The 12,500-nt window shown below is 41.7% G+C and overlaps 1 protein-coding gene across 1 annotated transcript in view; it reads right to left on the reverse strand.

Annotated features, from left to right (window-relative positions):
* LOC138946704 (caspase-7-like) overlaps positions 1–12,500 on the reverse strand; it is a 32,316-nt gene that overhangs the window by 3,181 nt on the left and 16,635 nt on the right. Inside the window, exons 4-7 of the mRNA XM_070318113.1 lie at positions 10,834–11,139; positions 10,303–10,477; positions 6,661–6,788; positions 245–294 (exon numbers count right to left, since the gene is read on the reverse strand). Of these exons, the coding sequence (XP_070174214.1) occupies positions 245–294; positions 6,661–6,788; positions 10,303–10,477; positions 10,834–11,139 (659 nt within the window). The remainder of the gene's footprint in view (positions 1–244; positions 295–6,660; positions 6,789–10,302; positions 10,478–10,833; positions 11,140–12,500) is intronic.

Below are 12,500 nucleotides of genomic sequence, written 5' to 3' on the forward strand. Positions count from 1 at the left end.
TGCGACACAACACATCGCAGTGTCCCACATTTAAAATAACCTTCAACAAGTAAACTAACTAAACACAATCCTAGATTTCAGGTCACATAAATATAGTACAAACTCAGGGGCCGAATCAAACGGTAAGTTAACCTCTAACACCCATAAAACATCCCCTTATTCGAAGACAACACAGAATAGTGACATAAGTGATCAGTTCCCTCCCTTGGCTAAATTGTCTACAAGTCAACATAGTGCATTGCACCTCGGTGCGGTTGTCGTCCGGTGCTCCTCCACGAAGTGATGCGCCCACCGCTGCTTGCACCGAAAAAAGAAAGACAAAAAAACAGAACGATAACAGAACAAGAGTATCTCAGCAAGTTATCTTGAACGATTTCCTTTTGTTGCTATCAAGCAGTTACAATTGCCTGAAATAATGCAGCTGATAATAGACGATTTCCGAAAATAACTCCGTCGGGTTTGTTTGCGCTGTGGAAGAGTTACCCTTTCTTGCAAAATGGCAGACACACAATAAAGGGACCAATCACTAGCGAGGGGTGTGCCGGGAGCACATACAACTCTTCCGCAACCCATAGATACACGACGGAGTTATTTCCGAAATTCGTCTTTTACAATAGCACATTTATATAGCTCTTCCCCTACAGCACATTTATATAGCTCTTCCCCCGCAGCACATTTATATAGCTCTTCCCCTACACCACATTTATACAGCTCTTCCCCCGCAGCACATTTATATAGCTCTTCCCCTACAGCACATTTATACAGCTCGTCCCCCGCAGCACATTTATATAGCTCTTCCCCTACAGCACATTTATACAGCTCTTCCCCCGCAGCACATTTACATAGCTCTTCCCCTACAGCACATTTATACAGCTCTTCCCCCGCAGCACATTTATATAGCTCTTCCCCCGCAGCACATTTATACAGCTCTTCCCCCGCAGCACATTTATATAGCTCTTCCCCCGCAGCACATTTATACAGCTCTTCCCCCGCAGCACATTTATATAGCTCTTCCCCCGCAGCACATTTATATAGCTCTTCCCCCGCAGCACATTTATACAGCTCTTCCCCCGCAGCACATTTATATAGCTCTTTCCCGCAGCACAACGCCACGTTCATAAATAAGTGCCTGTGTCATTTTTTACTGTTTTGAGAAAAACGAAAAAACGTATTTGGTTTCTGCCTATCTCAGTTGTGTTATAAGTTGCACACTGCCTGTCTCGAGCTGTTACCACGGGATAAACGCGAGACAAAAGTTGACAGCATCATTTTCAATCAGCACCCCCCACCCCCCCTCCCCCCCACCACCCAAAAAACCAAAAAACCTGTGCATACCTATGAAGTTTTGAAACAAGTCTTTGGCAGTTTTGCTTACGTTAAGACAACGAGCTTTGCAATGCAAAATCTATGAAAAGGTAAACACAGGTTTGCATACATAAGCCTCAGAATATGCATATGCATACATACATAAAAGAACTAAATTCAAACAACAAAACTCAACACGACTGTTTATACGTACGGACAACACACACGCACAAGCGCATAATCTTACGCACGTACAAGTACACACGTACGGACTAGCGCACGCATACACAAACTCAAACACAGACAGACAGACAGAGAATTTTCAACACGTGCTCTCAGCGCGCAGCGCTGAACCGATTTTGGTTTTTCTGTAGATCCACTACAGCCATTCCCAGTAACTCTTCCTTATCTTCTCCAGTGTTTTGCGCGTTTATCTCCCTTCCTTCGTGTGGCGTCAATCCATATTCCCGTTACTATTTTTAGAAGGTCACTGTCCACAACGCTTTCATCCATATTCTCGTTACTATTTTTAGAAGGTCACTGTCCACAACGCTTTCATCCCGGCGAAGCCGGGTATTCCTCTACTTCTTCCCGGCGAAGTCGGGTATTCAGCGAAGCCGGCGTACGGTGCGAGTATTCGGCTCTACTTCTTCCCGGCGAAGCCGGTTACCCGGCGAAGCGGGTATTCATCTTTCTTTATTTGGTGTTTAACGTTGTTTTCAACCATTTAAGGTTATATCGCGACGGAGCGGGTATTCATCTAGTACATAATAATTATATAATGGTAGCATCCAACTGAATAAGTTAGTCTTGCAGAAGTCTGGTTCTCTGCCAAAGCCCTGCGTTGAACCGCAGAAACAACTTTGACCAATTTTGGTGTTTAACTTCTACAAAATTAGATCTCCTTGTTCGTGTATTTTTTACTGGATCTACATGCTGATACGGAGCATTACCTCCCTTTAGGCCTTTTCAAATTGCCCTCGTTTGAACCTAATTTCTTGGTTAAAACTTGTCTAAATTTCTTTCTTAAATAATTTCACTTCCACACTTTGACAATCCATTAAAGTGTTTCCCTTCACAGGTGTCTTCTTGGGGTTGTCAGATGAGGGTTATCCGCCATGCCAACAGACGCTACCTCTCGTTAATAAAGAATGAATCTAAACATGACATTTAACTAGCTCTCGAGATTTAATAACAAGTCGCGTAAGGCGAAAATACAATATTTAGTCAAGTAGCTGTCGAACTCACAGAATGAAATCAGACGCAATGCAACGCAGCAAGATCGTATACTCGAAGCATCGTCAGTCCACCGCGCACGGCAAAGGCAGTGAAATTGACAAGAAGAGCGGGGTAGTACTTGCGCTAAGAAGGATATCACGCTTTTCTGTACCTCTCTTTGTTTTAACTTTCTGAGCGTGTTTTTAATCCAAACATATCATATCTATATGTTTTTGGAATCAGGAACCGACAAGGAATAAGATGAAAGTGTTTTTAAATTGATTTGGACAATTTAATTTTGATAATAATTTTTATATATTTAATTTTCAGAGCTTGTTTTTAATCCAAATATAACATATTTATGTTTTTGGAATCAGCAAATAATGGAGAATAAGATAAACGTAAATTTGGATCGTTTTATAAATTTGTATTTTTTTTTACAATTTTCAGATTTTTAATGACCAAAGTCATTAATTAATTTTTAAGCCACCAAGCTACAATGCAATATCGAAGTCCGGGCTTCGTCGAAGATTACTTGACCAAAATTTCAACCAATTTGGTTGAAAAATGAGGGCGTGACAGTGCCGCCTCAACTTTCACGAAAAGCCGGATATGACGTCATCAAAGACATTTATCAAAAAAATGAAAAAGACGTTCGGGGATTTCATACCCAGGAACTCTCATGTCAAATTTTATAAAGATCGGTCCAGTAGTTTAGTCTGAATCGCTCTACACACACACACAGACACACACACACGCACGCACATACACCACGACCCTCGTTTCGATTCCCCCTCGATGTTAAAATATTTAGTCAAAACTTGACTAAATATAAAAATGATACAAAACAGTCTTCTTTACTTGAAAGTTAATAACTTCAATCCTTTTCTCAGTGTTTTTCATACGTTTGTTTAGTTTCTTGTTGTGTTTCAAATAAAGTTTTTGTCGGACCGAAACATATAAATCTGAAACATTTTTGAATTGGTCTGACTTAACCTGCATGTTAATTTGTATCATATTATTTTGAAGTATAGGAGGCTTTTTACAGTGATTCTTGAAGGCCTCTTCACTGGTCCCGATGAGGCGCCAAGCTCCTAATATGGACCAGTTGTGAATTTGTCTTTATTCTATTTTGCTGAGTGTCTATAGAAGCCAATTTGCTCTAATTAGGATTAAAGGTTAACTAAATAGAGAACAACTACCAAACACACAATGTAACTTCTTCGTAATAAAACAAGCTAGTTTGTGTGTGTGTGTGTTGTGTGTGTGTGTGGGCAACACCTGTGGATTGTAGAGTTCTGTTTGTGATGTGGTCTGGCGGCTTTGGTGTGAAATATCTGGGCGTACTTTTCACCTCAAATGGACTATGGACTGCTCATTTAAAGTATCTTTTAAGCAAACCAAATAAGACCATCAACCTTCTTAAAATACTGGCTGCCCAACCATGGGCAAAGTGCCCAGTTATTCTAACAAACATCACCAGAGCTCTTATAAGATCAAGACTATCATATGGGACAGGAGGCCTACTTCTCGTCGGCTCGAAAATGGCTTGATAAGCTACAGTCAGCGGAATGTCGTGCCCTTGGGCTTGCCCTCGGACACCCAAGGCATTCAAAGCAGGCCATTGTATACCATCAAGCAGGATTCCTCCCTCTTGACATGTGGCGACGTAAGTGCTGCGCGGATTACAATGTTCGAGCCAACACAGTGTAAAACTCAACAAAAGAGGAGCTACAACCGCATTACAACCATGTCCAAAACAAAAAGGCCCACTTTGGCACTACTTTCACCTCACTGGCTCAATTCAATGCTTCACTCTTTTACGAAATCAGTGTCGACCCAAATGATGTGGCCCAAAACCCCATATCTCGTGATCCCTCATGGACAATGAAAGAAATGAATTTTGACACAGAATATTGTACAGCTACAAAGGATGATCAGTTATTACTCAGGATACAAGCCCTTGAGCACATTGATACTGTATACAAAGGCCATGTTCATGTTTACACAGACGGGTCAGTTTTGGATGACAAGAAGGCTGGCGCAGCTTTTGTAATCCCCAGCGATGACCTGACTGGGAAATTTAAACTGTGCAACAGAAACTCGATCTTCTCAGCTGAGCTCCTTGCCATCTGCATGTCGCTTGTTCATCTCAACCTCAAGAACACTCCTCCTCAAAAGATAGCTATGTTCTCTGACTCCAAAGCAGCTGTTGAAGCATTAAGAACTAACAAAAGATCAAAAAGACAGGATCTTGTCATTGCCACAAAGGAGCTGGCAAATAAAATTATAAAAAAAGGAAGCGAGATTTACCTGGTCTGGTGTCCAGCACACGTGAACGTGCCTGGCAACGAGAGAGCAGACAAAGCCGCTAAAGAAGCTGCCCAAGACATAGGCGCCTCCGAGGTAGACCTGCCATTGTCTGCTTCTGAGATCAGTAGCCTTTCAGACTCTCTTCTCTGGAGAGAATGGAGGAACAAATACATGCACACGGCTATAAGCTCTGGTTGGCTCATCCGGGAAGCCCCACCAAAACAGATGAACACCTATAATGCATGCCCACGTGTAATAAAAAGGATTTAACCGCCTAAGGGCAGAAGCTAGGAACTACCAATTTCTAGAGCTTAAATGCACCTGTCAATCCGACCTCACCATTGCTCATTTGACTTTGGAGTGTGATTTGAACTCATACCACTTTCAACCCCTGACTCAGTTTATAAACTCGAATAGAAATATCCTGCCAAATACCCCAAATGAAAATTTAAGCTATCTTTTAAGTTGTAATAAAGACTTTGGGTGGCAAGGTCCCAAACTTATCGCTGGACTTGTGCACACGCACCCACTTGGTCCTTGGATATGAAGAGACATTGCTGCGGCTGACGCCATTGCTTCTCATATAGCTACTTTATATTTTTATCAGAACCTTTAAGAATACCATTTTATATCCAAGTATCTCTTATTGCAATTTTTAATTAGATGAGCGAGAGTGTGCGGGGGGTGGGAGGGGGTGAACCACTGTACATAAAGGGAAAGTTTGTGTGCGCGCTTGTGTGTGTTTTTAATCTAAGACAAATGTCGCCAATGTTTTTACAGGGTGACGTTAAATAAACGATTTTATCATCATGTGTCTGTATGTTCAGGCCTTCCTTCGAGAAGCCATAACAGTTATTCTCAATCCCGTTTGCGTGGACTTCGCCTTCAAAGGTGATTGTGGTGTTTCGGCACTCGGTCACATTTGGCGTCGTCGACAGCGATGGGACTCGACATGAAATGTTCAGGCCACTGAATCATTTTCGTGCTGTTCCAATTCCACCTGGGAGGGACCTAAGCTTGGCGGGTCCATGGTTCGGAACTTTGGGGACAAAGTTCATTCAAAGGGGGTCGAGTGTGACAGGGAGACCACCGTCGCCCTTCACAGCAGACTCTGCAGAGTTGTTCGCCTTAGAAGTTGTGGGCTTTGCTTGCATGTACCCGTAAGTTGTCCTCACTGTAAAAGTGCAAAGGTCGAATCTATTTCTCGAAAAATCCACTGTCATCTATCTCTATTTATTTATATATATATATATAGATAGATATATACGGCTTCTGTGTCTGTGTCTCTGTGTGTGTGTGTGTGTGTGTGTGTGTGTGTGTGTGTGTGTGTGTGTGTGTGTGTGTGTGTGTGTGTGTGTGGAGGCAACACCTGTGGATTGTAGAGTTCTGTTTGTGATGGGTTCTAGCGGCTTTTGTCTGTCTCTATGTTCTGGCATTTGAGAAGCCATAACAGATAATATAGGGCTTAGAAATAAGCTCTAAAATTCTCAATCCCGTTTGAGACTGAGGACTTTGCCTTCAAAGGTGAATGTGGTGAACTGCCACGCTGTCTGTCTCTGTCTCGCAATTCACCCCGGCCAAGCCGGGTATTCCTCTAGTTATATATATACCTGCACAAATACACACACATACATACATACAGACACACACACACACAGACACACACACACGTACACACACACACACACACACGCACACACACACACACACACACACACACGCACTCGCTGACACCCATATGCAAACACATACTCTCTCTCTCTCTCTCTCTCTCTCTCTCTCTCTCTCTCTCTCTCTCTCTCTCTCTCTCTCTCTCTCTCAAACCTGGATCATAAAAGCAGAGGTCCTTTTCAAGCGTGCTGACATATTCAGCTGTCTGTAGCACTTTTTTTCCCAAGGGGTCCTTTTTCAACTCTGCGTTCAGCTTGTGCAATATTTGGGTGACCATTTTTCTGAAATTAAACACACACAGACACACACACACACACACACACACACACACATACACACACACACACACACACACACACACACACACACACACACACACACACACACACACACACACACACACAAAGTGCCACTACGAGGTATGACCTTAAACAAAATGATCAAATTAATGTGACTTTCAGGGAGACTGGTGTATATAGCCAGAATTACAGTGGCCACGTCGACTCTTCTCCTACATTGATGCAAAGTCACAAGTGCCTGAGCCAATCCGACGAGGCTTAAAGATTGCTTCATTTGGAGTTGCTTTTGAGCTCTAATTATTTCACAGCTTTTTTTAAAGTCCGAATGATGCATTGAAACTTCTTGGCAAAAAGTCTTATTGCCAAAGGGTGAAATCGGGCATAAAAAACATGTGAGATAAAATTGGGATCATTTGGACTTGTAGGACTAGAGGTACGGTCCATTGTCATGGAGGAGAACGGCGGTCTGGGTTTTGCAGTTTGATAGCTGCATGATTGCCGGACTATTAAGAATGTTTTGGTAATACGGTTTTGGTCTAGTTTGTAACAACGGCAGTGCTGTTATCAGACGGGATATCGAAAGTAACGGGACCTTGTTGGTAAAATAATATGGGGAATAGCCATGACTCTGCTTTAAAACCTCAATAACAAATTAAGGGACGTTTAGCTCGCGAGAAACATCAAACTGTTGCGTCTTCCGTTCCCCTGTCAGCTTATAAGGCACACATTTTTAAGCCAGCTTTTGATGAAAAGATCATCACGTAGAATTCGCTGGACTGTTCCATGACAAAAGTTAGCTCTTGCACGTTATACTCGTGTGCACACATTTTAATCTTTGTACTCATGTGTTGACACCGCAGCTACATTATTCTCGTTTAAATCGGCCTTCAAAAGTCTTTTGGCCTTGTCAGCTAGAGTTGTTCCCTTTTTAACCAGTTTTGATTTATGTTTTCTTTTGTCAGAGTGTAGAATATTAAGCAGCTTGGATTCATTATCCAGCTACACTCTTTCAAACACGCAACGTTTTTTTTTTATGGTGTTTGACAAAAGAACCCATTTCAAAGCAAATCCCAAAAGCGATGTATTTTGAAACAATGGTAACACCTAACTTATTAAAAAACATTAACAATTACAGTAGACTCCGCTTGATAAAACACATCGGGACTGGGCAAATTTGTATTTATTAACCAAAGTTTTTATTAACCGAATTTAAAAAAAAAATCAAACAGAAAAAAAAACAGAATTTCCTCTCCTGTGAAGGAAGCGATCATGAAGTAAATGTACCTGTACGATTCAGTTGAAAAACTTGTCCATTGTCAGCTGTTTCAGTGGCTCTTTGCGCAGAAATGCGCGGATGTCGGCATCAACACAATTAAAGCTATCACTGTCACTGTCAGGAAAGCCCCGTCTTTCCAGTCCCATTCGCAGGACTTGTAGCAATGAGAGAATGCAAACGTGATCTAATTCTCGTGATCTCGTTTCCCCCCTAAATCACAATTTTCGCTGAACTTTGCTCACTAAGCTTCAGCAAATGCTTGCATCGTCTGTCGGGTGAGTAGATATCGCTCCGTGTTTGACAATACATTGTCAAATTTGTGTTAAGTAGGCGTCCCAGCACGGAAAAAATACCCAATTTCGCCAACAAACTGTTTTTATTAACCGGATTTTTGTATTTATTAACCGAAGGATTATTACATGGGCCAAATAGTGATAAATCCGGACCGGACTAAAGTGTATTTTAAAAGCGGCTGTCCTTATTAACCGTGTGTTTAGCAAGCGGATTCTACTGTATTAGCAATTGACAAATGGCAGTAGGTATGAACAAAATGTCAATACAGTATAACACTATCATACGACGGGCGCTGTGGCGGGGTGGTAAGACGTCGGCCTATTAATCGGAAGGTCGAGGGTTCGAATTCCGGCCGCGGAAAACTAGTGGTTAAGTGTGGAGATTTTTCCGATCTCCCAGGTCAACTTATGTGCAGACCTGCCAGTGGCTTATCCCCCTTTGTGTGTACACGCAAGCACAAGACCAAGTGCGCACGGAAACGATCCTGTAATCCATGTCAGAGTTCGGTAAGTTATTAAAACACGAAAATACCCAGCATGATTCCTCCAAAAGCGGCGTATGGCTGCCTAAATGGCGGGGTAAAAAGGGTCATACACGTAAAATTCCACTAGTGCAAAAACATGAGTGTACGGGGGAGTTTCAGCCCACGCACGCAGAAGAAGAACAAAACTATAATAAAATATCAAGTGAACGTTTTAAAAGTGGCCCTTACTAAGGAACTAACAAGTCGCGTAAGGCGAAATTACTACATTTAGTCAAGCTGTGGAACTTACAGAATGAAACTGAACGCACTGCATTTTTTCACAATGACCGTAGTCCGCCGCTAGTGCAAAAGGCAGTGAAAGTGACGAGCCTGTTCAGCGCGGTAGCGGTTGCGCTGTGCTGCATAGCACGCTTTACTGTACCTCTCTTCGTTTTAACTTTCTGAGCGTGTTTTTAATCCAAAAATATCATATCTATATGTTTTTGGAATCAGGAACCGACAAGGAAAAAGATGAATTTGTTTTTAAAACGATTTCGGAATCAACATTTTTATATTTTTAATTTTCAGAGCTTGTTTTTAATCCGAATATAACATATTTATATGTTTTTAGAATCAGAACATGATGAAGAATAAAATAAAAGTAATTTTGGATCGTTTTATAAAAAAATAATTTTAAGTACAATTTTCAGATTTTTAATGACCAAAGTCATCAATTAATTTTTAAGCCTCCATGCTGAAATGCAATACCGAAGTCCGGCCTTCGTCGAAGATTGCTTGGCCAAATTTTCAATCAATTTGATTGCACAAAGGAAGGTGTGACAGTGCCGCCACAACTTTTACAAAAAGCCGGATATGACGTCATAAAAGACATTTATCGACAAAATGAAAAAAATATCTGGGGATTTCATACCCAGGAACTCTCATGTAAAATTTCATAAAGATCGGTCCAGTAGTTTAGTCTGAATCGCTCTACACACACACACGCACAGACACACAGACACAGACACACAGACACAGACACACACAGACACACACACACACACACACACACACACACACACACACACCACGACCCTCGTCTAGATTCCCCCTCTATGTTAAAACATTTAGTCAAAACTTGACCAAATGTAAAAAACACATTAAACCTCTCACTCAGTAAGTACTAACAAGAGGAATTTAGCAATCAACCAATTATGATTTAATCATATTTAACAATTTGGTTGATTGCTAAATTGCTTTTGTTAGTACTTACTGAGTTGGAGATTGAATGTGTATTTTTAGTTCCTTAGTAAGGGCCACTTTTAAAACGTTCACTTGATATTTTTAGCATACATTTTAACAACATCCGTTTGTTAAAAAAATAAAACCACCTTTTTTTTTTAAGGAGAGGCAGACAGGAGGTAAAACCACACAACTAGAGGGAGAGAACTATGGGTACCAACCTCTTCCCGAGTTCATTCAGCAATCTTGTCAAATGTTGTACGTAAACTGAGCCCTTTTTAGGGTCTGCGTTCGTGTATGCTGGGTTGTCTTTAGTTGCAGCAAAGGACAGAAGAAAGTCACTTTTGTCTGTAATCCATCTTTCGACTGGAGCCGTTCCTCCCCCATGCAAAACGGCTGTGAAACAACAAGTGCCAAGTAGAAGTACAATGCTTTTAGCACAGTCGTCAACCGCCCAAAGCACTGCATACCCCCAGCGAAGTCAAATCGGCCATTCATCCCTCTCGTACGATACGGTACACACGCACTCCAAGCCCCCCCCCCCCCCCTCCCCCCCCCCACACACACACGAAAACACGCACACGCACACACACACACACAAACACAAAAACACAACAAACACACACACACACACACACACACACACACACACACACACACACACACACACACACACACACACACACACACACACACACACACACACACAGATTCAATTCAGCTATGCAAGTGGGTCAAACAGAAACAAATACCTTCAAGTTTTTCTCCTCCTCGGCAGGCATTAACGAAGAAGACTTTGGGCTTCTCAGCCAGGGAGGGACACTTGGTTGAGAAGACGTATTCCTGGAGTTCACTGACATTCACGGTCTGATCGTCAGCTCCGCCCACCCCTGTCTCGTTTCCATGGGAACTTATGCAGCAGACAAAGCAGTCATAGTTGGAATGGCTTTCTAGTTCTTCTTGTATATTTTCCATCTGTGTTTTCATCTCCGCGCAAGTTTGATTTTCAAAATATCTCACATCAAAGTCCAGGTCGTTGAACGTGTTCCGGAGGTTTTCTACAAAACACACACACACACACACACACACACACACACACACACACACACACACACACACACACACACACACACACACACACACAAAGAGAAAAAAAGATAACTGTATTATACACGTGGGTTAAACATTTTTTTTTTATGCTGCTTGTTATCGCGCGCATATTTCAACATACGGATTCAAGGCGCAGGGATTTATTTATGCCGTGTGAGATGGAATTTTTTACACAATACATCACGCATTCACATCGGCCAGCAGATTGCAGCCATTTCGGCGCATATCCTACTTTTCACGGCCTATTATTCCAAGTCACACGGGTATTTTGGTGGACATTTTTATCTATGCCTATACAATTTTGCCAGGAAAGACCCTTTTGTCAATCGTGGGATCTTTAACGTGCACACCCCAATTTTAGTAAAGCTGTCGTACTCACAGAATGAAATTGAACGCACTGCATTTTTTTTTCTAACCAAGACCGTATACTCGTAGCATCGTCAGTCCACCGCTCGTGGCTAAGGCAGTCAAATTAACTAGCCAGAATAGCGCGGTAATGGTTGCGCTGGGCAGGATAGCACGCTTTTCTGTATCTCTGTTCTTTTAACTTTCTGAGCTAATGTCTAATTCAAATATATCTTATCTATCAGTTTTTGGAAACAGGAAGCGACACGGAATAAGATAAAATTGCTTGTAAATGGACTTCGGAAATTTAATTTGTATCATACTTTTCATATATTTATTTTTCAGAGCAGTTTTTTGTTTTATCCAAATATGACATATTGATATGCTTTTGGAATCAGAAATTGACGAAGAATAAGATGAAATTATCTTTGGATCATTATATAAAAAATAATTTTAATTACATTTTTCAAATTTTTAATGACCATGCAAACTCATTAAATAATTGTTAAGCCTCCAAGCTGAAATGCAATACAAAAGTCCGGTTTTCGTCGAAGATTGCTTGACCAAATTTGAATCCGTTTGATCGAAACAAATCGAAACATGAGGGCGTGACAGTGCAGCCTCAATTTTTTACAAAAAGCCGGGTATGACGTCACCAAAGACATTTATCAAAAAAAAAAAGGTCCATGGATATCTTACTCAGGAACTCTCATGTAAAGTTTCATGAAGATTGGTCCAGGGCGGGGATGTAGCTCAGTCGGTAGCGCGCTGGATTTGTATCCAGTTGGCCGCTGTCAGCGTGAGTTCGTCCCCACGTTCGGCGAGAGATTTATTTCTCAGAGTCAACTTTGTGTGCAGACTCTCCTCGGTGCCCGAACACCCCCGTGTGTACACGCAAGCACAAGACCAAGTGCGCACGAAAAAGATCCTGTAATCCATGTCAGAGTTCGGTGGGTTATAGAAA

Source organism: Littorina saxatilis, linkage group LG14 (genome assembly GCF_037325665.1).
Source record: "Littorina saxatilis isolate snail1 linkage group LG14, US_GU_Lsax_2.0, whole genome shotgun sequence".
NCBI classification, from domain to species: Eukaryota; Metazoa; Mollusca; class Gastropoda; order Littorinimorpha; family Littorinidae; genus Littorina; species Littorina saxatilis.